The sequence below is a fragment of the Canis aureus genome, chromosome 31 (genome assembly GCF_053574225.1).
Source record: "Canis aureus isolate CA01 chromosome 31, VMU_Caureus_v.1.0, whole genome shotgun sequence".
In the NCBI taxonomy this organism is placed as follows: Eukaryota; Metazoa; Chordata; class Mammalia; order Carnivora; family Canidae; genus Canis; species Canis aureus.
The window spans coordinates 39,238,550-39,265,873 of record NC_135641.1 but is presented as its reverse complement, the minus strand read 5'-3'; the positions used below and the strand labels follow the sequence as shown (position 1 = coordinate 39,265,873).

General features: G+C 36.7%; 2 protein-coding genes across 2 annotated transcripts in view; one reads left to right on the top strand and one right to left on the bottom strand.

Annotated features, from left to right (window-relative positions):
* Positions 1-664: 664 nt before the first annotated feature.
* SEC62 (SEC62 preprotein translocation factor) lies at positions 665-26,877 on the bottom strand. The gene is made up of 8 exons (XM_077880291.1): positions 26,721-26,877; positions 19,332-19,440; positions 18,036-18,141; positions 13,003-13,207; positions 12,636-12,728; positions 10,191-10,251; positions 8,034-8,153; positions 665-3,603 (listed from the first exon to the last, which is right to left on the bottom strand). The coding sequence occupies exons 1-8, from the start codon at positions 26,754-26,756 to the stop codon at positions 3,134-3,136; spliced, it is 1,200 nt and encodes a 399-aa protein (XP_077736417.1). The 5' UTR covers positions 26,757-26,877; the 3' UTR covers positions 665-3,133.
* The window catches only part of LRRC31 (leucine rich repeat containing 31), a 115,946-nt gene continuing 115,255 nt past the window's right edge, over positions 26,634-27,324 (top strand). Inside the window, exon 1 of the mRNA XM_077880283.1 lies at positions 26,634-27,324. The gene's annotated coding sequence lies outside the window, so the exon portion shown is untranslated.

Here is a 27,324-nt window from a genome sequence, read left to right as displayed (position 1 = left end):
ATTTCCCTGTTTATTTTTTAAAGATTCTATTTATTTATTCATGAGAAACAGACACACACACACACACACAGAGGCAGAGACACAGGCAGAGGGAGAAGCAGGGAGCCCGATGTGGGACTCGATCCCAGGTTTCCAGGATCAGGCCCTGGGCTGAAGGCGGCGCTAAACCGCTGAGTCCCCCACACTGCCCGATTTCCGTTTAAAATGGTCCTCAGATGTAGTGCTGAAGGGCTAACGTTCCTAATAGGTTCAAGGCGGCTGTGACATGCTTCATGGGGAAAATAACATGTGTTAGGGACGCTTTAGTCAGGTGTGAAGTTAAGGGCTGTTGACCACGAGTTCAATGTTAGTAAATCAACAAAACACAAAGACACCTGAAACAAACTTATGCACTGATTAGTTGATAAAAATGTGACCAGAGGCTTGCAGAACAATAGCCCTATATTTCCCCTACAAGCAATGGTTCAGTATTAATTCTGTTGGTGGTGACTCTCATGAAGAACAACGACCAACTGTACTTGCTGTTTTCCAGTTCCTAATACAGATTCAAAAAAGAAAATTCAATTTACAAAAGGCATGATTTTCCTATAGTTGGTAGCTAATTGGTACTCGGAACGTAAAACCAAAAAGGGGAGAAGCATTAAAACCCATCACCACTGCGTAGTTTTGATGTGTTACATTAAAATTTATTAGTTTCTGAATAGTATTTGACTAAATCCAAATTATTTCAATTAAAGTTGTCTAGAAGGTCATATAGTTGGGAAAGTAAGGAAATTAGTGGGAGGGAAAAGTGAAAAAATTATTTAATACATTGACTTTAATAACAATTACATATGCTTTATTCTTATTATCTGGACTCAGCTGGTTAATCCAATCCTTAGTTAGGCCAATTTACACCTACTCCACAATGAATCCTACATTATCCAAAAGCTTCATGCTTCTACTTACAGTAGCATAGCAAATTTGAAGTTCCTTTTAAAAAAAAAACCACCATTCCATTGACTAATGTAAACAATTCCTCCATGCTCTGGCATAAGAATATTTAATGTTAGCCAACAAAGACAGCCAGCTATTCTTCTCAGGCGTATAACAGTGGCAGCCTTTTGATTTTTATAGTTGTTTAAAGTATACAACCTCGAAGAGTAGAAGACACTGAGCTGAAATTTCTAACTCACTTTCTAACCATAGTAAGAATGATATTTTCCCCCAGGGACCACCAAATATTCATAAAAATTGGTACTAACATTCTGTAAGAATCCACAACATCAATGAGAAGCTGACTTTTTTGCCATGCTCCAAATAAATGTCTTTAAGACTAGACGTACTACATATATTATAAAGAGCTTTAGGATAAATATTGAGTGCCTGGGTATTATCATAGTAGTAAAAGTTTAGTCACTTTTTATTTTTGAAAAAACACTTTTGGTACCATTACCATACTCCAAAATAAGGTATTAGTGCTATTGGTGATTAGGAAGCTCGGAAGCTATAATTATGCAGACTCTTACTGTGGAAGGAAGCAGTAGAGCTCTGAAAATGAGAGGGGAAAACACCCAGGCACTTAAATCAACGAACATTTGCTAGGAGGAAACTTTTAAAATGACTGTTTGCAGCCTTAACAGAGTTGCATTAACATCAAATAGCCATATTTCTGTCCACTTACAAGGAATACTATAAAGAAGCAGTCAAGCCACGTTTAATAAAAGGTGTCAGTATACAGAAAATCTTTTTTTTTTTTTCACAGTTAGAAAAATTTAACATCTGTAGTCAAACACTAGATGGGAAACAGCCTAAAGAAAATTAAAGACCTACCCACAACACCTTTTTCAACTACAAAGCAAAATGCTCCATGACTGAAGGAAAATAATTTAAAATTCATTACCATTTGATAAGAGTGTAAGTCCAAGGAATGAGATTATGCTCATAGGTAAACACAAGATTTTTCTGAAAGATTTGTAACTAAGGTATGCAAGACATAAAATCAAACTGCAAAACTAGTTTAAAGCAATTAGAGTCCAATGGTTCTCTTATGTTTTCTTTTATGTTCTTTATTTTAAATTGATATTTTAGAACAGTAAATTATCTTTCATAGCAGTGCCTCCTGGTCTGATAATATAGTACCTCCTTTCTGAATGGAGAGATTTAAGATTAATCAGAATGAACATTAAGGCGTACAAACAGCTACTTTAAGTCTGCTCTTATTTAATAAGGATCTTTTAAACTCATATTCAAATACATGGAATGTTGGCACAAAACTGAAGCTGCTGTAGAAAGATCACAGATGTTCTGTGGGTTATTGAAACTTCCATTTCTCTAAAAACATTACCCTTACATGGTCTTAATATTACAAATTTAAGTGTCGAGAAAATGTCTAAATAATAAGTAACAATTAAAATAAAATGTTTATTTGTAAATTATGTACAGAATACATTTTTCACGACAAGGAAATGGGAAGAAGAGCCATCGCCTTCCAACCAATGCTGCTTTGCTTTCTCTGTTGGAGGTGACTATCTTTCTCTGAGTCAGATGTACAAATCAGTTTGGATTTCCTAAGTTGGAAAAGGAGAATTTGTAGCTAAACTAAAAGTGTTGCTGCATTACTAGTTGGCTTGTTTCCATAAAATGCTTTTGAACCCTGCTAACTCAGAATCTTAGAAATTTCCTGGTATACTTTTATAATCAACCAAAGCTGAACTATTGAGAACAAGGAGTTTAAGCATTTCATTTTAAAGAAACTGTGAAATGGCTACATAACTATGCATAATCTGAAATGTTGGTGTTTCTCTCTTATCCCTTTCAGTTATTTTGATTAATCTAACAGTAAAAAGCCATACAACTATCAAAAATGCCATTAATCTAAATATCATTGTGGAAAATGCATCTTTGATAACTATCAAAATGAATAAGACCTACTTATTGTAAAATTATCAAATAGATACAACTTATAAATGGCTTTAGACTGTACCAATAATAGTATTCTATGAAATGAAGGACTGAATATAACTGCTTAGATGTCAAATACATTTCAGCAAATGGATTTAAAGAATGCTACAAATGTCACGTGTACATTAGGATGATCAGCCAACATAGAAAATCCAACCTCTTGCACTCATTTAGTCCCAAATTAGTCAGATTATGATTTTTCATGTGAAGATTTAGTTGTTTCTCCATCATTGTCTTCTTCTTCCTCCTCTTCACAATCCCCATCTGTTTGCTGTTCCAGTTCCTCTTTTGTGATCATTTCAAAATCATTCCCATTTCCACTACTGTGTTGGGATCGGTCATCTTCCCTCCTGTCACTGTCTGTGTCTGAATGCCGTTCTCCACCTGAGCCTTCTGTTCCATGATTCCCTGGTCCTACTTTTCCCTCCTCCTCTTCCTTTTTCTCACTGTCTGACTTTTCCTCACTGTCGGACTTCTGCTGCTTTTTGGTTTCAGATTTCTCGTCTTTCTTTAAGTCTGCTTTTGGTCCTTTATATTCATGTGTGTACAGAGGCCTGAAGGAGTCAATGAAGCCTACGTCGGCAGTCAGATTTGGCAAGAACCAAAAGTGGTGCCTTCCTCCAGTTATGAGCCAAATGATGAGAAACAGAATGCAACGAGCTGTAGGAGAAAAATGTCTCTAGTTGAATAATTCAAGCACTGACTCAGATAGCAGGGAATATTTGTTAATAAAAAACTAAAAAGACATTCAGAGTTTATTATTTCACATTCCATGTACCTTAAATATAAACAATTAAATCCTGGCTAGTTTAGAAGCAACCACAGTATTCCTGGTGCAGAGCAATCTGCTCTGATCCTGATGGCACACTTTGCTATGTATGTTGTAGATCAATAAGCATACCCATCAGTTGGGCGTTTAACTGTGCACAAGACCATGGTATAAGAAAAAGGAAATAAATGTAGTAAGTGATGAAGGATATCTTAAGAAGCCCTTAAAAGGAAAAAAGCAAAGCTGCATCATGACTTTCCTGGACTCTAGGCTCTTTTGCCTATATGAGGCAATTCCTCCATAAAATATTAAAAATCATACTCTTTATGGCCCTACTGATACTATAAATACCAATATAATCCTGCATAGGTTATTATATACATGTGTGTATATATTACACTTCTGATTTTAAAAGAAATGGAAATGCATTTCTATAGGGCCCTAAATATGTCATGGGTCCAAGGCATGTGCCTTCTCTGCCTGAACAATAAGTCTTCTAAGTAAAATTACATACTTCTGTACATTAAAAGAATATTTTCCTAGCTACAATTTTATTAATTACATAATTTCTGCTTATTTAAAGACTATTCCTCTCCTCCTAATACTAGGAAGTAATTCTGTGCTAATGAAAGACAAATTGCTTAAACAGATAGGGCTTGAGTTACTCTCAAAATTCAAACTCAAAACGGTGGTTAAAGAATTTGAGAATTTTAAAGTTTATAGTAATAAGTTATCACAAGCACAAACCCCAGTATTTCATATAGTTTTCTCTTAATTTAGCAGTTACATAGGGCTGTGTGATTTTCCTTTTTTTTTTTTGAAGGTCATAATGGTTATGTGAATGTTATGGACAAACAATTATGACAGGTTTTGGGTTGTTTTGCTTTCCATTTTCTTTACAATTATATCACCACTTTCATATTAGGTCTGAAAAAAGCTCAGCCATCTGTGCCTCCTCCATTACTCTGCTTTGGATAAATAAAAGGAAATGGTTATAGCTGCCTTGACTTTTATGAAGTAGTAACTGCTATGTTCACAAAGAACATAAATATTCTGAAAGTCTGTACACATTAATATCTTTTGAGGTACAAACAGAAAAGGCAAATATGTTTGAAATTATGATTTAAGAATAAATTCCACTAATAAGAAATAATGAATGTCTTTTAGGGAGGCTGCACATTTTCTTCTCCAAGTAAAATTATGATACTATGATAGACATTGTAGGGTCGTAAGACAGATAGTCCATAACTGGAAAACTTGACTCTAATCCAAGAAAAAGCAATACAGAAATGTCACAAATAAAACTTAAATTCTCCACATATAAAAACTGGGCAGAGCAGAATTCTAACAGATTTTACAGTTTTTCTTGTATGTAGCATTAGATTATCAGGGGCAAACAAGAAGAATTGTGGGAAAAACACTGTGTATTTATTGTCATCCTGTTCTTATACTAAAAAGCACACATTTAGAAAACTGCCAAAAGTCTTAATACATATTCGAAGGAGCACCAAATATAATTTTGACCAACATATAATACTTCACAAGATAATATAAAATAAATATCCAGTTTATAAGTGGGCTATGGATGAAAACCATTTGAAAGTATACTTGGAATTGTTTTATCTAACAGAAAATGGGTTTGTTTTCTGGTTTAATTCACAAGATTATCTAATCCACAATGCATACTTAAATTCATAGTATATTTATTTATTTATTTATTTTTTTTTTTTTTAAAGATTTTATTTATTTATTCATGATAGTCACAGAGAGAGAGAGAGAGAGGCAGAGACACAGGCAGAGGGAGAAGCAGGCTCCATGCACCGGGAGCCCGACATGGGATCCGATCCCGGGTCTCCAGGATCGCGCCCTGGGCCAAAGGCAGGCGCCAAACCGCTGCGCCACCCAGGGATCCCTCATAGTATATTTAAAATGGAAAATGATAGAAAACACTACTGGAAAAATGGTAGTGTAAAGAACAAAATGATATAATAATCATAAATTATTGTGAATGCTGGTTTAAATAAAAGTGGGTTAATTCTACTCAGTGGAGTTAAATCTTCATTGAAATTTTTTTTTCATTGAAATTTTTCAAAGAAGAAAAAAAAAAAAAAAAGGAAATTTTTCAAAGAGCTTTTAAACTTTCAGGGATTTGAGAGCCAGAAGATACCAATTTGATTCTATCTAATGTCAGATCAAAGTTTAGAGCTTCACATTCTTGATGCAGGTCGTATACTACCACTACTTAGCTGTTTCACAATCTTAGATATAATTTCTTGGCCTACACATGTGCTGTGTTACATGCAGAAGCATCAGGGGATTTTCTCAAGATGACTAAGCTAGAGGAAAAATATGAAAGGTGGGTGAAGAGAGTTTTACACAGAAATCACAGAGAAAAAGGGGAAGCCCATAAACATGAGAGACTGAATGAGAATACTATATGAGCCAATGGGTCCAGGGATGGTGGCACTAACTCAGGACATCTGATGTCCAAGGTAAATGGACACGTAGAGGAAAACTCCTTAAGAACAGCAAAGTAATGCTTTAAAATATAAGAATCTATTAGCACAGAACCTCACAATAACATGTACTCAGATTGGATAATCTTAAAGTACATCCTCTAACAACAGATGTTAGGTCAATAATGTGATGTTGTTTTTTCTTTTTGTACAGGAAGTACTCTTATGTCTTGGTAGAAAGGTGGATTTGTCATTTGGGGAAAGTACTTGGAACTTAGTACTATATATCAATATAAACTCTAGATGGATCAAAGGATTATACACATAAGTTTAAAAATTAATATACAGCTTTAGATAAGCTGAGAAAAATTCCCATTTCTTTCTCAAAGTAAAAGTGACATCAGACCTGCCTACCCTATATGGGAAAATCTTCAAATACTAGGATTTTAAGTAAAATAATATTTGTTGGTTTTTTTCACAGTAAGTAACATACTCATTGTAAAAAATACAAACAAGTAAAAAGAATCACATTAAAATTATTCACAACTATCCTTACTATTTATATTTAGGTGCATTCCTTCCAGTCAAATGCCCCTAGCATTGGGTATTTCCATTTAAAAAAAAAATCTTCCTAGGGCACCTTGGTGGCTCAGTGGTTGAGCATCTGCCTTTGGCTCAGGGTGTGATCCTGGGTCCTGGGATGGAGACCTGCATCAGGCTCCCTGCAGGGAGCCTGCTTCTCCCTCTGCCTATGTCTCTGCCTCTCTCTCTCTCTATGTCTCTTGTGAATAAATAAAATCTTAAAAAAAAAAGTCTTAATTAAATAGGCAAAAAAGATACATTATCTTAATTTTATTATCTTATTAGTGAGAATTTTTCATGTATTTATTAATCATTTGTTTTTAATTTCTTCACCTGGAGTTATTTTTATATTGTTTTGTCATTAAGCTATAAAAATAAAATCATCTAGAAGTGTAAAAAAAAATTACTTATTTTTCTTGTTTAATCTTTGAAAACCATTTTATTTTTATTTTTTTAAAAGATTTATTTATCCATAAGACACACAGGGAGAGAGGCAGAAACATAGGCAGAGGGAGAAGTAGGCTCCATTCAGGAAGGTGGATGTGGGACTTGATCCCAGGACCCCAGGATCCGCCCTGGGCCGAATGCAGGTGCTAAACTGCTGAGCCACCCAGAGATCCCCTGAAAACCATTTTAATATTTTATTTATTTATTCATGAGAGACACACACACACATAGAGAGGCAGAGACACAGGCAGAGGGAGAAACAGGCTCCATGCAGGGAGCCTGATGTGGGACTTGATCCTGGGTCTCCAGGATCACACCCTGGGCTGACGGTGGCGCTAAACCGCTGAACCACCTGGGCTGCCCTGAAAACCATTTAAAACCCCTTAATGCATCTAGAATTTATTTTGGTACATGGGTGCAAAATTTTTCCCAAAATGGCAAATCAATTGTTTAGAATCATTTATTGAGTATACCCATAGATTTAAATATGTAATATGTTTCATTTGCCTTGTCAATATATAAAAATGTTTTACTAAAAGTATTACATCTCATAAATGATTAACCACTGTAAAAATATTAACGTCTTTATCTACATGCAGATTAAGACACTTTAAATATTTTTTCTTCACAACAGACCGAATCGAATCAGGTACATATTCTACTTCAAGCCTGAGTCAGTTTTGGGATATGATCCCAAAAGGAAGCCCATATATTTCTTGATGTGCCTACATTTATAGTTTTGCTATTAAGTTTTACTTAAAGCTCCATCCAGATTATAGTTCAAACTGCTTGGTATCTACCCTACTAAGGTCAAATTTACTAATAACAATACTTACCAACAGCAAGGAGAAGAATGCTGGCTACAAAACAGCCTGCACCCACGCTGAGGTAATAAACACCTACTCTCATTTCTGCTGGCCAAAGAGGGAAGAGAGTGGCTGCTATCACTGCAATCACTAGAATGAAAAATGACAAAGTTACATACTTAACTTTTAGATGAAAATTTTAAGTAGCTTGGTTGCAACACCAGTGAATATTTTCCTAGGCGACAACACTGAAACATAAACACACTGAAACATACAAATTGCCATTTTTATAGGTAAAAAATGATAAATTGTCAGTCATTTCACATAGTTTAACATTTTAACTATTGCTCTTTGGCTAGGATTTCTCTAGTACAAATTACATACAATTAGAAAAAAGTGTCTAAAAATGTAGAATTGTTAGCTCCTTAAATGATCAACTGCTGCTGTTTTCAAGCAATGTCCATCTTATTTTTTAAATATATCTGCCTACTGAATAGGGGAGCCTAAAAAAAAACAATCACCAAATAACAACACTAAGTTACCTTATATTTAATATGTGCTTCTTCCTTTGTTTTGAGGATGAAATGAAATATGCTTGTAAAATATTTAGCCAAGTGACTAGTACATAGTAAATGATCAACAGCTACTAGCAATTTGGGGGAGGATTTAACTGAGTTATTTAACTGCTATTTTTTTCTTCTTGTTAAAATACCCCACCTCCCCACATTCCCACCCTGAACTTACAGGAGTAATACATGTGGTAAGAGAACCAACCCAAAAGTATAAAGAGAAGTCTTCATCCAATTATTGATCTACTCCCCAGAGGTTACTACTATTATGCCTCTTTTTTTTTTTTTTTTTTTAAGATTTATTCATTCTTGAGAGACACAGAATGAGAGAGAGAGAGGCAGAGACACAGGCAGAGAGAGCAGCAGGCTTCTTGCAGGGAGCCTGACGTAGGACTCCATCCTGGGTCTCCAGGATCACACCCTGCGCTGAAGGCGGCGCTAAACCACTGACCCACCCGGGCTGCCCTACTATGTTTCTAATTTGTACTGCCAAAGGCTGCCTATATATAATTAAAACTAGCTACACAGAATTTGTTTTCTACAAAAATGAGCTTATATTCTTCTTACATTTATAATTCTTTCATTTAATTTATTTTAGATATTTTTCCATCAGTACATCCTAATTCTTAAAAACTGCATGATATTCTCATGTGCTGTGTGCAATTGTGCTGATTTATTTCACTATTCTCCTATCCAGGAACTTGAATTGTTTGTACAATACCAAAGTACTGTACATTTGTGCAACTTGATTAGGGTAGTATAAATAGCTAAGTTCACAGGATAAATTACCTTGATGCATAATCGTTCGTCAAAGGTATAGACATTTAAAATTTAAAAGATACTTGGTAATTACCCTATAGTCTGAGGGGCTTTGATTAGAATAATGGGTCAATGAACATTTTCGAATAGATACTTTATGTAACTGTGTTAAGAACAGTCATGGGATAAATTCCTAGATGTAGAACAGCCACATTAGTGTGTATGCATTTAAAATTTGAAAGAGGGGCAGCCCAGGTGGCTCAGCGGTTTAGCGCCACCTTCAGCCCAGGATGTGATCCTGGAGACCCAGGATTGAGTCCCACGTCGGGCTTCCTGCATGGAGCCTGCTTCTCCCTCTGCCTGTGTCTCTGCCTCTCTCTCTCTCCGTTTCTTTCATGAATAAATAAATAAAATCTTTAAAAAAAATTTTTTTGAAAGACATCGCGGAACTGCTCTCCATAAAAACTAAAACAATGGACATACCATCACTTGTTGGAGAGTATTGGTTTTTCCTAAGTGTTGGACCTTTACTAAGACTTGGTACTATCAAACTTTGTAATCCTCTTGATCATGGTTGCTTTAATATATATTTATTATGTATGAAAAAGTTTTGTTCACGATTATTGATCACTGTATTTATCTGTGGGCTACCTTCACCATTTTTCTAATGGTAATTAGAAAACCTCTAATTGTTAATCTCTTAATTTTTACCTTAATGTCTTGTAAATATTTTTCTCAGCTTATCATTTATCTTTTGACTTTAAAGTACACCTCTTTTAAAATAACTATTTTACGTTAAATATTTTTTATGGCCTTTGTATTTTTATTTTCCTTTCTAAATTTTAGAGATTGTACTTACCAAGAATTAATCCCATGACAAATGTTTTAAAGTGAACTGGGTCATAGATCCACACAAATACCTAGAAAAATCAAGAAACCTCAGTGCTTAACGTTACATTAGAAAGTTAAGCTTAATTCTAAATCCTCTACAACAGTTGCTTTCAATCTCTTGACATATAAGAATGACTTTCTAAGGTAAACAAATTCCAAAGATTTTTCCTTCAGTAGTAGGGTTTCTTTGGGTATTCCTTTAGCTAGAAAATTATTTTCAAAACTATACATTCTGTAATACATTGAATAAATTCCCCATACTTAAATGAATTTAATAATTTGTTCATGTGTTCAAACCATTACTTATTTTCAAAACCAAAGACCAGCACTGTACAACTTTTTGTCCCTAATGTAATGGTGCCCACTGGTATAAGCAGAAGCAGTCTGTGCTAAAAGCAGAGTTAAGACCGATCTAGCCAGGTCCTATTACAGATTCAGCAGCAATCAACTCTGCCTTGTTCCTTCCCAGCAATGGAATGCACAGAAGCATTAATGAAGATCATGCTTAGTGAACATAAAGGTTCTACGACTACCTGCAAGGATTACATGCCTACTCCGTGGTGGAGGATCTGTAGCCCCTAAATCAGGAACCACTACTTTAAAGCTTGAATTCTCTTTACACGAGAGAAGTTTACTTCATTCAGAACAATCAGAACTCTGCTCAATCACTATCTAAAACTCCTATTTTTTTGTTTTATCTTAGTTTCTATAAATATCAGTACTCTTCCATTTCCTGATTTTATTTTGACCAAAACTCTTTGTTATTGTCTTTTTGATTTGGTTCTATTTCTAACACTGGGGGTTCCATTCCTTTTTTAACTGCACATTTCCCCTGGAAATCAGATCCACAGACCTCATTTCTGCCAGTTAGCATTCTAAAAACCAAGTTTTTAAAGGCATTTCCCACCTTTAAAAGTTTGAAAGTATGTTGCTTTCTACAGAATAAAATGTAGTCTTTTCAAGAATGCAAGCACCCTTGCATTTTGCTCAGGCTGTTTCTTTCACCTAACAGATCTTTAACTCCTTCCCAGTGCATCTGGTAATCTGCCTGTCATCCTTCAAAGCTCAGCTCAAGTGTTCAAGGTCTCCAGACCCTCCTTATCCTGTCTTGTTTGAATTTACTATTCTTAATTGATGTTCTCATATCATAACACTCACCACATTGTGATACACTGTTTAAAAGCTTGTATCTTTGCTAGACGATAAAGCACTACCAAGAAAAGAATTTATCTTATTTATCATGCCATTCCCAGCACCTATAAAAATGTCTTTGCATATAGCTAATGCTTGATGTTTAACTGAAGATATTTGAGCTTTCACAGTAGGGAAGATCTGTGGTCTTCATTATAATGGTTCTTAAATAGGGGTTCACATCAGAATCACCCTGGGGCATGTTATACCCCCCCCCCCCCCACACACACACAGATTCAATACTACAGATTCTTATGCAAGTATGTCTGGAATGAGTCAAGAGCACATATTTTCTGAAAAGCCTTCCCAGAATTTCAAACTCACAGCTCTAGGAACCACTATTTTATATATGCTACTTCTGTATTAGGTATAGCGAAGAAATAGGTCTTGAAATTCACAAGAATTCAATGGCTAGTATATACCTAATGTTTTTGTATTGGTGAAATGACTAAGCAGTCTTCATGAAAGGCTATCATTACACAAATCTCCCATTACAAAACAAACAAACAAACAAAAAAAACCCAAACCATTTCCTTGAGTAAAGCACTAAGTAACACTGAAAATTTTAGGCTCCTAAAGTAGTATGCCTGACTATAAGAGGCAGAAAACTGTAGGTATCTTCCATTAACCATCCTACTCTTTTTTCTTTGATAGTAAAGGAAATACTACATCTCAGCTGGGCAAATGACTACCAGTATAAAAAGCAAATTTCTAAGTCCTTACTGCAGGTAGACACGGTCATGTGACTAGGTTTTGGCCCCTAAAATCCACACAGAAATACAATTGCTAGCTTCCTGGAAGATGTCCCTAAAAAGAAGGCATGTCCTTTATTCTCCTTTCTTCCTTTGGATGCAGATATAAGGCTGGCAGTCATTTTGGATCATAAGATAACCTTTACTAATTGCTTCAAACAGCTTCACCATGGATCTGCCATATCTGTAGCACTTAACTTCAGATTTTATTGAGAGATAAAAAAGGATCGATTTTAAGCCACTGTCATTTCAGATTTCCTATCACTATCACAGATAGCTAAACCTAATTCTAATTTTCTTATACATTTATTGTAACTCTAAATTCAGAGAAATTATTGATTTTTTAAAATAGTAGTATCTATATGGTCAGATTTACCCAAAGTACTTCTTTTCTTAGTAAAGTTATCAAAGATAATTTGAAAAACTCCTATAGAAAACTGGATTTCTATTTATAAGCTACATATTCTCACCTCATTTCCATCCAGAAAAACTTGATCATCATGTGGCTCAAGTTTGAATTTTTTCTTAGTTTCCTTCTTTTTGGGAGTTCCTGGAGTTTCCTCCTATTAAAACACAAGTTAGAAGAAAAAAACACTTAGGAAAAACAAAAAAACAAAAACAAAAACAAACAAAAAAACCCAGTGACATACTCCTAGTCAAAAGAAGTTTTACTATTTGAGACACAGAAATAAAAATCCTCAACCATGGTATTTATAAGAACCCTAATATCATTATCTTAAGTGTTTGTTGCATAGCATTTCAGAAGTGTTCATATGCTAGTGATCATGTGTACATAATATTTATTTTTATTTTTACTTAAATTTAGTTAAAAATCACCTTTTTAGGCTCTTCCTTTTCCCCATCTTTTTTTTTTTCTTTCTCCTTTTTCATCTTTTCATCCTTTAGATTTTCTTTCCTGCTCTTTTTATCTTCTTCTTTTCCACTTTCGGCCTTTCCTTTCTCTTTTTCTTTTTTTATGTCTTTATCATACTTCATTTTCATTACTTTTAGTGCCCGGTGAAAAAACTGCTTCTTTAAAAGCCTATGTAAAAAATGATATGACATTACATGCCTTATCAATTATACAGATACAGACTAAAAAGAGAAAAAAAACACCAAACTCAAATAAAATGAGCGAAAACTACACTGACAACTCACAAAAGAAATTACAACTGGTTAATAGATGGAAAAATAGTCAACTCTACCTCTAACAAAAAAAAAAAAACTGTACTGCCAATTTGATTATATAGAAGTTTGTCAACCTAATTTTCATTTTTCAACTACATAACTTAGATATAAGATTATCCTTATGAAACTTTTCTCCAAATTCATGAGTAAATCAAGATACTGCCTTAAAGTCTCAAATTCAAGAGCAAACATAAAAAAGAGGAGATTAATACAATAGTTTAAAAATGTGCCCATAATTTGATCTAAAATCATGTCTTCAACTGTCTTAATGTTCTCTTACTTCCTTCAAGTCTTTCCTCAAATGTTACCTTCACAACTAGACCTATCCTGTTTAAAATTATGAACCCATCCCCCACTCTCCCTATTTCCTGTTATCCTATCCATAGCATTTATCTTCTAACTTAAAATACAATTTATGTCTGCCTGCTTCCTTCACTAGACTATAAACTCACCTATGAGATCTTTGCTTTATTCATTTCTTCATCCTATGAGCTTAGAAGACCCATTTTTTTTTTTGAAACAAAAATTGAATTTATTTCCCGTTAAACAAAGGAGAATTGGGCTTCTACGACAAAGCCTCTGAACAAAGCCAATGGCTGATATACAAGGGGACCTGGGAGGTGTTGAGTTGTTGGGAGGTGGCATTTCAGAGGCAGGTGTGCTTGGGAATGGCCAAGCAGAGGCCAACAGCTGCGAAAGGATAGCTACTATTGTGTGCTTCTTACTTTCAGAAGAATGAGAAGACCCAAAATTAAGTAAATTTAGGTGGTAGTTCCTTTCTAACCTCATAATCCTACTCAAGAAACTGGGTTGCCCTTACCGTTGTTACCTAATCTTATGTTACAAATCTTATGTTCCAATTTCAGAGTTCTTGATTTATTCCTTCACTCCTTCCTTGAGAATGTAAAACCATGGAAACACAACATACAAGCTAGGTCTTACTGCCACCATCTGTGCCTACTGACTACTCTACCTTCCTACTTCCACTAATACCTGCTCCAGCACGTCCTACCACTTGTTACCTAGACGCTTCCTTCCTGCCCAATAACCACTTATTTCTGGTCATTATACTGTGCCCTCTGAGGTATCTATGTTTTCAACTGTCTGGCCAGGCTTCATTCTGCTGCCCCAAAAGGTCTATCCTGTGAACCTCTCCACAAAACTAACTTCTAGGTCTTCTCATTTGGCCTTCTACTTGTTCAGAAGATCTATATGGCATAAAATTGCAAAACTGTTTGAAATGCTCTGAGGATTCTACTGTTAACAGCCAGCACCTATGTGCAGTTGACCCTTAAACAGCACAGGCTTGACCACACAGGTCCATTTACACGTGGTTTCTTTTCTGACAGATACAGTATGCACTGTAACTGCATTTCCCTTTCCCATGATTTCCTTAATAACACTCTTTCCTCTAACTTCCTTTATTGTAAGAATATAGCATATAACACATATAACATACAGAATAATGTATTAATCAACTGTTTGTGTTATCAGTAAGGCTTCTGGTCAAAGGTAGGCTATTAGTAGTTAAGTCTTGGGGGAGTTAAAAATATGAATTTTTGACTGTGTGGAGGCTGATACCCCTTAACCCACATGTTGTTCAAGGGTTAACTGCAGACTCTTAAAAAATCAAACTGATGTTGAAAAGTCCACATTCAGTTACATGAGTTCAAATACCACATCTACCACTTTTACTGTGTGGGTTTGGGTAAATTACTTAATTTTACTAAAATTTCTAAAATGGAGTTATCTCACAGGAGTTTCTAGGACTAAATGAGAAGCATGTAGACTGTTTATAGCATGGTGCATGGAATATATGTACTCCAAGGTAGCCATTGTTACTGCTATAGCCAAACCTTCAATTTCATATAATAGTTATGGAATATACATACACATTTTGGTTTCATATTATCCCATTATAGCATTAATCTATTCAGTAATAAGTAAAATTATTGATTTACCCCTTGACAGGTCTTTAGAAAATGCCTACTACAACTCACTTTACGGTGAGAAAAGTGAGATGACATTTACATTGTAATAAAATCAGTGCCTCCATTTACTTAACACATCATATAGTACAAATCACTCACACAAAAGCTTTCTTACATTTTCACAGAACTACTTCCTTCTCCCAGTATGTTCTGTCTCCTTTGCCAGGATTGACTGTCCTTTCTCCCATTGTATCCTGGGCAATCACCTATTTATGTCTCAAAATTTGATTAAACATTTTCCCTGTAAAGCCATTCTTGAAGTTTCCTCATCCCTGTCCTCCTTACAGAATGCAATGCACTGTAATTAGTCACGAATCTTCTCTAAGAGGCTAGAATGTGTACTTTGGAGATGGGGACCATCTTGGGGCCTGGAATACAACAGATATTTGATAAATGTTTGTTGAATATACAAATGGATTGTTAAAAGCAGCTTGTACAAAGTTATTAAATTACTTCTATTTTTCCTCACCTCTTACTTTTTTTTTTTCAGGTTTAACAAACACTTATTGAAGCCAGACATGTGTTTAAGACTTTAAACATTGCCTATGTGGCAATGGTGAAGCTTTATTAAATGCCCACAGTGTGCTAACTGCTCTGGAGTTACAAGGAAGTAGAAAAAAGTCCTATAACTGCCTTCAGATATAGCTGGCAAGAAATTTAAGAAACTGACTCATCTGCAACAATTCTAAAATAGTTAAGGGCTAAACTGTATGACACTAACTTTATAAGTGCTGTAGAACCTTAGATACAAAGATTAATGGACCAGAGGGCCTGTGGAATACTACATGGTAGAGATGGAACTTGAGGGATACTTATAATGAGAGAGATAGGATACAGAAAAAACCATCTGGGGAAAATGGCAGGTTAAGATCAAGACCAGAAGAGAGAATGAGTGTGGTATATGAATGAGAGTAAGAAAGACATTGTTGGACTAGTGGGTTGGGGATGCAAAGTCACATGGAGTTAGAACGGTGCTAGAACAAAGGTTCATACACAAATCAGGCCATTAAGAGGCACAGAGCATATTAGAAAAGGTTGTTTGTGCATCATCCAGCACTTGCCTGTTTTCTTTTTCCTTCAGACTCCCTCAAGTCACTTATCAGCTTTATAAAATGAGACTAGACAAATGTCCCTTCATGGTTTTGTCTGTAGTCAGGCTAGAATCCTTAAGGGCTGGTCATGCTTGTTATCAGATATGGCTCTGAAGAATTTAGGTAGTCATGCTTCTCTATTTTAGTGCAGAAAGGACACAAATAAATAGGCATAAATAGGAATAACATGAACAGTGAAGAGTGAGTTTAGGTCTTAAGGACTTTTCATAGAACATGGCATCAAAGCTCCTAAAAGGACAAAAGATGTGGATTAATATTGGCTGCTCTATCTGGGTTCACAGATTTAATACTCAATTGTATTGACAGATGAATCCTTCACCTTAATTTCTGCTTTATTAAATGCATCCTCATTTCATTGGAGGAGGTAGTACACTACAATGGTTAAAAACATGGACCATGGAATTTGAGTGTTAGATTTAGAATTCTGGCTCTATCACTTACTAACTGTGTGATCTTGGGTAAATTACCTAACCTCTGTTTTTGCATGTATAGCATCTCTTAATTTTCACATCACATGTACAAAATAAGTCTATTTTGAGACAGTCAGGGAAATCTGCACTTTGGAGTTCTACATAAATGGCTGCAGAAAAAAACCAGCTACACCACTCATTCCTACCCCAAAAGAGAAATTTTCACTGTTTTTGAAAGGTCCAGTAGTGACTCTAGTTTTTGGCAACTAAGAATTTTAAGAAATATCTGATAATTCTTAAACTTCACAGTTTTAAAACCAGTTTGTGAAACAGTGGTTTTTAGATGGGTCTCATCTGGCTGATACTTTAAATACCATTAAAGAATACATTAGTAAATACTATGTGTATCTCCCTACCAAGGATATAAAATATTCTGAAATGTTAAATTCCTACTGATTATAAGCTTCAGTCACAAAAACAAAATTTGGTTTATTAACATCTTAATACATATGCTTAAGTAGTAAACCAAGAGAAAAATATTAAAAGAGAAACCAGTATACTTATTTCCAAGAGGAAAGTGGTTTTATATACCATTCGCCATCAAAAGTACCCATTATGAAAAACATGGACATGTTACTGAACTCTATTTCACCATGGAATCAAGAAAAGGCAGATGTTGTAGTTGCCATGATTTTACAAGGAATATATATGCAATTACTAAACAAAATAATAAAGAGTACCTGACCAATAACCTCATGTGGGCCGCAAACCAACCAACCCACCCAGGGATAACAGGTCTACCAGGAACCCCTGCCAAAGTTCTGGAAAAGACTTCCTAGTCATTTGCCCCACAAAGGAAAGAATTTTTTGGTTACTTTTGGCACTGGCATATGATTTTTCCTGCTGGACTTTCAGTTTAGTCAGTCTGGCATATGTACAAATATAACAGAACACAAATTAAAATTGTAAAAATATCATGTCTAACACCAAATAAATGCATTTACAGAGGTACTGAAAAAAATCCAGGTTGCATATAAAAGCTCTGTTTGAGCTATGCTGTAATATTACTATATTTAATAATAAAAATGGGTAAGGAGTTCCGGACTTTGGCCAGTATTCTGAAATTACTATTTATATTATATTATCCGTCACTAAAAAATAAACACTACCTGTTGCAGTAGTCAACCACAGACTCCCTTGTTGTAAATAAAGCTTCCTCTCCTTTCTTGGCCTTTGCCCACTTTGAATCCAAAAGGCAATCCACTGCTTTTGAAGCTAAAGAAGAAATTTGTCATTTTAAATTTAGTATACATGGGAATTTATGTCTATCTAATAATTTATAAGACAAAATCAACATTCTGGCATCATAAAATCAAATCAAATCCAGAAGAAATTGAGTTGGACATGATCGTGATAAATAAACAGTTCCTCAAAACCTCAATTTGTGAAACATAGCATTAAGGGTCTTTTTAAAGTAATGCTGGGAAGTAACTGACATTAAAAAATATTAACTAAAGCAATATATGTTATGGGAAAATGTTCTAAACAAAAACATTTAAAATAAATATAAGTATCACTCTTATCAAATAATCACAATTAAATGTAGGATAAATGAACCAAAAATCTTCCTCTCCCACAATAATAGAAATTCTGTCATCAAACTTTACTTTTACTGAGAAATAAGCTCTGTCAACAATCTACTACTACCACTAGAAGAAGCTAAATACACTAGAACTGAAGAGAATAGCATTTTTTACTTTTAATGAACATCAAAATCATTCATTGTTACACTAAAGAAAGGGAAGATAAAGAAATTTCTTCTTTATAATGGCAATTCAATCTTAATCAATGAGACAGGCAAACTCAACCACTTAATAGTTATGGGGCTATATTATAGACAACATTAACTTATAATGAGGTTCTTTGGATTACGTGAAGAACCAAAGCTTCTACGTCGGACCCAACAGACTTGTTTCACACTGAATTCTACTCCAGAGTTGTACAAAAAGATTATTTTCAAGTACATATACTAACTGAACAAAAGGTAGTATTAATACTGAAAACAAATCTTATTCTTAAAAATTGCAACGAATGTTATTAGAAAGCACTTTATTATTTTTTTTAAAGAGGGAGAGAGCAGGAGAGGGGCAGAGGGAGAGAATGTTAAGCAGGCTCCATGCCCAGCCCAGAGCCAACGCCAGGCTTGATCTCACAACCCTGAGATCATGACCTGAGCCAAAATCAAGAGTCCGATGCTTAACTGACTGAGCCACCCAGGCATCCCCTTTGATCTTTTCCTATTGACATTTCAAATCATAAAAGAACAGGATAATTAGTCGCCATATGCCCATCATCTAGCTTCATCAAGCATACTTGGAAAGCACTTTTAAGACATCTACATATCTGAAATTTAGTTATCTTCATAGAATATGTACACTAATATAATTTTACTGATATAATCCTACCAATGAAATAATCAACTCGGTGCCCCATCATATTGGTAGACTTTGTTGGACAGTTAAATCGAAGATACTTGGCTACAGCCTTCTCTTCTTTAGATGGTTCACCAACTTCCTGCAAAGTAAGAACATTAATTTAATGTAATCATTTTACTTCACAAATTCATGCACTGAATTTACAGATGTGTTCTGCCAATTTTTTTTTTTTTAAGATTTTATTTATTTATTCATGAGAGACACAGAGGGAGAGAGGCAGACACACAGGCAGAGGGAGAAGCAGGCTCCATGCAGGGAGCCCGATGTGGGCCTTGACCCCGGGGTCTCCAGCTTCACGCCCTGGACTGCAGGTGGCGCTAAACCGCTGGGCCACCCGGGCTGCCCCAATCTTTTTTTTAAAACTACGTGTTTTTCAAATACAAGTCAATAGGGCCAAACCCAGCCTCTTTGCCTCAGCTACAAGGCATTTATTTTGAGATGTTTTTCCAGTATGGTAACTACTTTGTACTAGCTCACCTTCACTCTTGCCTGATCTCTTTTTATAAGCCACAAAGTAATAATTTAAAAGATTAAGAGGCTGCCAATAGTGAGTGCCAAATGTCAAAGTAAGTAGAAACAGGTGCTATAAATAAATGTTAAATAAAAGCCAAAGCTATGATCCCTGAACAATGGACAAAAGACCGTAGGAGGAATTCTCAAATTAACCAAAGAGAGCTCTCCCAGTGTGGAAGCCGCAAGAACTACTATTTGACTCTTTTCTCACCTTGTTTTTCTTCTTTTCTTCCCTAGTGGGGATGAAGCAAAAATAAAAATGCAATAAGGAGATGTTATAATCTAACTTAACTCATTAATGGAAGTACACAAAAAGTTTGGAAAGGCTGCTTTAATTCTTCCCTGTTCTCTTTCTTCCATTCCTTTCTCCAAATTTTCTATTATTCTCTTGTTTATCATTCCCTATTGTCTTTTTATTTCCTTACATTCTGAACCACTCCTTTGACAATTCCTCCTGTGTACTTATTCTCTCCACCCATTTACTGAAGAAAATGAAGGCAGTCTACATTTGTACACATCATACACACACACTTTTATAAGTTGTCATCGCTATAAGCTGGAATAAAAGTACTGTCTTTAACTTCACGTTTAAGCATGATATCTAGAGACCTCAAACATTATTTCCAGCAATGTATAATCTAAATGTGAATGATTTCAGGAAGGTGTCTTTCTTAATTGAATGAAGTACCAAATATTAGTAAAGAATTATTTGCCAAGAATCTAGGATGCTGAAAACAATTAATGCTATTAAAGACAGTTATGTTTTAGACGACACATTCTAGTAACACAAAATAGAAAAAATAATCTACCCGAAATCATGCCTTTGTCAGATTTCCCACAAATTTTAGATAAGTCTGAATTCAGTTATGTTTGATGAAAATGAGGAACAATTAACAAACCAACCCTCCAACTTCAATTTTATCCTGTCAGGAGTAATCTGTTGGATGAAGTGAAAGCCTGTGCTTTAGTTGTTAAATCACCTGGTAGCTACTTCTCACATTTCTTCCTCTGCATTTTTCTTTTTTTCTTTTCTTTTTTTCCTCTGCATTTTTCAACTCCTCTACTTCCAACTGCCCAATCAACATTGTATGATTCTTACACTCTGCTAGTACCCTGTCTGTGGCTTATGTGTGGCAGTAGAAGTTAAAAGCCCAAACCATTCAATCCCAATGAATACTACAGTAAAACCCAAATATTTGTGTGCATTAAAAAGCCTTTAATTTTATATAAAAATATGTATCATAGAGAAATAAAGTCTTTAAGAGATTACAAATTCAAAATTAATACTATTAACAAAATTAAGAAAACACTCCAAATTCACTAACATCTACAAGGTTCATAATGATTTGGGGCTTAGCCACAAAATATATTTTCTGACAAACTAAAAGGTGAAAATCTAGATTTCAATTTTTGAAATCACACTAAAATATGTTAATATGTTAGCATCATACATTACATGATAGTATTTAATTATGCTTATATAATACAATGCATTTCTAGGAGGCTCATCTATTAGTAAATAATATCCTATATATTCGTGGTACACCACAAAAGTAATGTTATAAATAGCTGAAAATAATGCAATACTATTGTCTTATAGAAACCAATTCTATTTTATAATCACACCCACATACACTCTTTTTTTTTTTTCATTTGATACATCTGTTGTCAATTTAAGGTTTTTATGTGATTAACTGATAAATTGTTACTGGGATATGCCTGACTGAAAATGACCTGGGAGATAAATCTAAATAAACATAAATCATTCAAATACATACTTCCTGAGTGTATACCCTAGAATACCTTTGAGTGTTTCAGTTAATAACAAAATTTGTAAGCCATAATACCTATACTCTATCCAAAATAGCAGTTGTTATTTTTCAGAATCATATCATACGTATTTTCCAAGCATATCAACTTTAGGTGTGCAAGTCTCTATCAGCAATCAATTAAACTATATATTAAACAGAGGTATAAATGTACTAATCCAATGATTGACAGAGGTATCACATGTAAAATCTGATATAAGGACACACAAGAAATACAAAAAATCCATTCCATTATGTAGGGTATTCCATTAGTAGGGTATCTGATACTACATGAATCAACAACATTTTAAAATTTCATTTTAACAATCAACTTCAAGTTCAAATTCTTCCAACAACCTCAAGATAGACTGAATCTATTTTTATTCCTTTTCCCTCCTTGGTAAGGTACTACTAAGTAACAACTGAACAAAAGAGATCCAGAAAACATGGACTTGGATAATCTGTCTCAAGTAGATACAGTTACTTATCCATTGATACTCTCTTAAAGTATCAACAACTTCCTTTGAAATTGACTAGAAAAGTAGTGAATTCTATCATGATATCAGTATAACAGAACTGATAACCTTCCTTGCTTCTTCAAGTTCAGATCCTTCATAAGTTTCTATTTTCTTTTGTGAATTATGAAATGTACAATAAACCACATATGAATTATACATACTGTAGAATGTCTTTAAGTGAAAAGTACAGAATTTGTGCTATCTGCTAGGGCTTTGAAGACAAAAAGAAAGATTGCTATAGAAGACTACCAAGAGAACATGACCATGGGAAGCTGGTTAGATAGAAGATCTTGCCATCGAGTCTTTACTCTCACTGGTCCCCTAGTGAGTCTAGTGAGTCTTACCCTCATCCTGTTTATACATTAGACTATAGTACTTCCTTCCTTTGTTCCCTTTTGATGTGAACAAATCTTCAGAATATTTTCATAACGTTTCTAGAAACCTAACAAAAAGTGGAGGCCCTTTGGGAATAGCATCAACCACTAATAAAGAGAAGTGAGCTCAAATGAAGAGAACTTCATAGCTCAATGAGTGAGCTCAAACATCTTGAGAAAGCAAAGAGCCAACAGGTGGACTGCCATCTTTGCACCCAAATACCAAAATGCTGGCTGTCACAATTCACAATCCAAAATATGTAAGTTGAAAGTTTGGTTATAATATTCTTTCTAAATTACTTAAATACTATTTTTACTTCAGAATAGATCAGACATAAATATAATGAAATAGGAGTTACCATTTTTAACTATAATATTATTTCAGTCAGTACTTACAATAACCTTTTTGGAATAAATAATAGATCAAGAGTCAATAAGCCAGTCTTCAACCTTATAAAATTTCAAAAATTGCTATATTCAGTAGAAATAAGCTTGGTTGACTTGTCGAGTTAAATAAGCAAAAGAGAAGAAGATTAGTTCACAAATTATCCATTTGTATCTTCACACAAGCAGTATAAAATACTTGTGAAATGCAAATACATTAACAGAGTAAAACCTGAAAGTTGGAAGGGACCTTAGAGAAATCATTTGCTTAAAGTCACAGCATATTACTAATAAAGTTTTTCAAGAATCTCTGATTCTTGACTATGACAGTGCCCTTCTGCAAATACCCCACTGTTTCATTTCTATTGCAGGTCTTCCATAAAGCTTCTAGAGGAGTTTTCAGACTAAGGACTAGCTTTCTGGGTTCCTTTTATTCAGAAGGTCTCAGTCAGACTGTACAGTCACAAACTTTCTCTTTCTTTCCCTTTTCTGAAATTAAGCATGTAGGCCCATGATATGTCAGGGTTTTATTGCCAAGGAGACAGATGGGTGCAATAAAATTAACTGAGATGAAGATTATAAAAGTTTTAAGAATCAGTAAGCCATTTAAATGTCCCAAAACTCAACTAAATACACATAAGCAGAATGCTAAATGGGATGTTTCTCTCTTTAGCAGTCATGCTAAATTTTTATGTTATACAATTTAATATAAAAATTTCAGAATTAAAATATTTCAGAACAATTTATTTTTATTTTATCCGTGGGGAGGTGGAAAGAACACTCAACTGGGAATTAGAAGACTTGGTCTAAATCTGGTTTTACTACCCTGATGAGTGACCCTGGGTCAAGTCATATAACCTCACTGAACCTCAGTTTATCTATAAAATGACAGTGATATATCAATAAGTTTTATGCCTAGTAAACTTTTAGATGTAGGTCCTAAAAATAGCCTAAAGGACCATGAGGTATGGCAAGATGGTAGTGGGGTACTGAGGTGATAGGGCTTTGTTTGGGCCCATCGTTCTGCTTTTTTACATAAGAACTCCCTTTGTGCAAAGGGATTCCACACAAATTTTACAATCTGAAAATCCTTCTCAACTCTAAAATTTCATGATACCAAGATTCCAAACCAGTAAGCACTTTGTTAACCAACAAGCACATATTGCATATTCTTAAAAACCTACAAAATTAATTTCTTAAATCTTAAAGTTATTTATTTTCAAATGGTCCATTAATTTGGATTGACATTACTCTTTGAGACTCTCCATCATTATGGTTTCCTATTATAATGTTAATAAACATGTGGCTCACTTCCAGTTTTCAGTGATCAGTAAAATGAATCTAAGAAAATGTGGTAAAATAGTCCCCTTCCTTCTAACTTTGACGGGATATCAGAATCTGAAATTTCATAACCCTAGAAAAAGCAAATAATTAGCTAATTTTCCAGACCCTGAAATTGTATCAATCATTTCTTCCAATGTACAAATTACAATTCAAGGTCACTTGAATCTATTAGACATAAAAATCTTTTTTAAAACATGAAGCATCAAGTAACAACAGGAAACTGAGTTGATATTACAGACCTTTTTGCCCCGAAGTCTTACAATAGAATCTTTTCTGTAACTTCAACTATGAACTTTCATTACATTTGATCTTTTTGTCTAAAGCGATGCCAATATTATAGTTTCTCATTGGCGGGGGGGGGGGGGGGGGGGGGGACCCAAGGATGTTATATTTTACATTTTTACTGGTTTGTTAACACTGTGTAGTGGTACTCTAAGTAGCATTCCCAAGAGGTCCACAACATTTTAGCACAGCTATGTATAAACTTCCAGAATGGGAAAAATAAATGTAATATGTTTTCTTTTAGCAATATGTCAATCAGATTCTCACATATTTATCTGATCCTCAAACAATATCAGGTAAACAGGTATACTTTATGGAGCTTACAACTTAATGGTTTATTCACTAAACAGATAGCTGTTAATCTTTTTTCAGCATATCAGAATGGTTAACAAAAAAAAAAAAAAATTATCCTAAATCCTTCCTCCTTTTGGGTACAGGAAAAGGAAGGAGTGATATGCTGAATACTCTTAATAACTTCTACAACCTTTAATAACAAATCCCTGACTCATCTATTTTTCACAACAACCTTACAAACCTTTGGTGAGGTACATATCCTTTCTTCTAATTTGTAAATTGAGGTAAAAAGTTAAGTAACGTGCCCAAAGTTACACAACTAATAATTAGTGAAACCAGGGTACAAACAGGCAAGCCTGGCTCAAGTTTTAGCTCCCTGCCACTACTACATGGCTTCTTAATGTACCTTACCATTTAACAGAAGATCAAAATTGAAGGAAAAAAAAAGGGGGGGGGGCAGCTAGTCAAAAGTGAATAAGGATCACCTTTATAACCAATGGCAAAGAAAAGCTGAAATTGTACAAATAATGTGTATTCAAAGGCATAACATGTACTATCTGTGTTACTTTAAGTACAAATTTGACCAACGACTTCAATACAAACTCTGACCATACCCAACCAATAACAAACACCGAATTCTGAAACTTAGGAATAGTTTGAGAAAGAAATGAAAAAAGAAAAGGAAAGAAAGAAAGAAGGAAATTAAGAAGGAAAGAAAGAAGGAAAGAAGGAAGGAAAGAAAGAAAAGAAAGAAAGATGTTCCACAATAACCTTAAACCCTAGTCCGATGACCTGCTGGAACTTGGGGCAATTTGTCTCTTTCTGTATCTCTTCTGTACTCTGTTGGGAACTACTTCCCTATTTCTGCCCGATTCCAAAAATCCCGGGTTTGCTGGTCACTGGCATCCTTTCCCCGCTAGCACTTCATAGTTTTCTGGAGGATGTTAACGTGCATGGCTCAAATCACCTGTGATAAGGCCCAAGTAAGTGACCACAAAATAGATCCAGATCTAGATCTATCTATACATATAATTTTAAACGGAGGAATAGGACATTACAGAGAAAAAAACTAGTCATTCTAAGCATCGGGACCCGAGGAGACAGACGGGATGGGCAGCATCAACCGACTACGCCGCGTGGATCTGCGACGACGCGGGAGGTTTCCGGCAGGTTAGGCTGAGGCGGCGGCTGGGAAACACCACGCCAGGTCTACGGCGTTCGGCGCGGCTTCGCCCGCTTGGCCCAAAGGCAGGACGACGGAGGAGCCGCCGGGGAGCAACGCACAGGTGACGAGCGCGGGCGGCGGGGCGGCGGGGCGGGCTGCAGGGCGCGACCCCGCCGCCGTGTGTCTCCGCCGCGTCGCGGGCGCCGCTGCACGTCTGGAGGCCGAGCGCCGCGCGGGCCCCGCCGGGCAGCAGCAGACGCGTCCCGCCCGCGCACAAAGCGCCGGCCGCCGCGGGTCCGTGGGCCCCACCTCCTCCCACCCTGCGTCCCGCGGCCGCGACTTCGGGGTAACGAGCGCGCGAGGCCGAGGCCGCGGGGGGCGCGGGAGGCCGGGGGCGCGGCGCAGGCCCGGCGGGGCGGCCTCGGGGACCCCGGGCGGCCCGCCCCGAGCGCGGCGCCTCTCGCCTCCCGCCGCGGCCGCCCCTCGCCCGCCTCGCTCCCCGCCGTCCCCGTCGCCGTCGCCGACACCGCCCCCCCTCAGGCCCCCTCACAACGGCGCCTCGCGCGGGGCCGCCCCACCGGCCTCGCCCTCCCGGGGGGCTCCCCTCGCCGCGTCTCCTGCCGAGCGCCCCGAAGCCCCCTTGCCCCGGGTGGGAGCGGGGGGCTCGCCTTTCCTACCTGGATCCGCTTCTTGTGTCTCCTGCGCTCCGCCATGTTGGCCGCTCCGCCCGGTTCCCTCTGACGTGGAGCGAGGAGGGGGCGGTGGAAGCCTCGCGAGAGCGCGCGTGGGCCCGTTATGTAATCGGGCGGCGGGCGGGCGGGCGGGGAGGGGAGCCCGCGAGAGGCGGCGGCCGCGCCGGCCTGGTCGGCTCCTTGCTTCTCCTCCCCACTCGTCCCCCCGTGCTGCGGGAACTGGAACTCTCCCTGGGACCGGGAGGAGACTGAGACGCGGTCCGGAGAGCGGGAGGGCGCGGACGGAGGAGCACCTGCGCCTGCACCTGCAGCACCTGGGCGGGCGGTCGCCGGACATGCGGGCTCCCGCCCCGCCCCCACTCGGCGCACTCCCGGTCTGCACCGCGGGGGCCTGGCGGGGCCCGGGCCTCAACCCATCCTCCCGCCCCTGCGGAGCACCGGGTGCTGCAGCGCCTCGAAAACAAAACGTTGGATTCTCCATCCCGTCTTCTATCTTGTTTCTCAAAATCCGAGAGGCAGAACTTAGGGAAGGACAAGCAACTAGTAAGAGGAGCGGGGGAGTCTGAGCCCGCAGGCGCCTTGAAGTCTG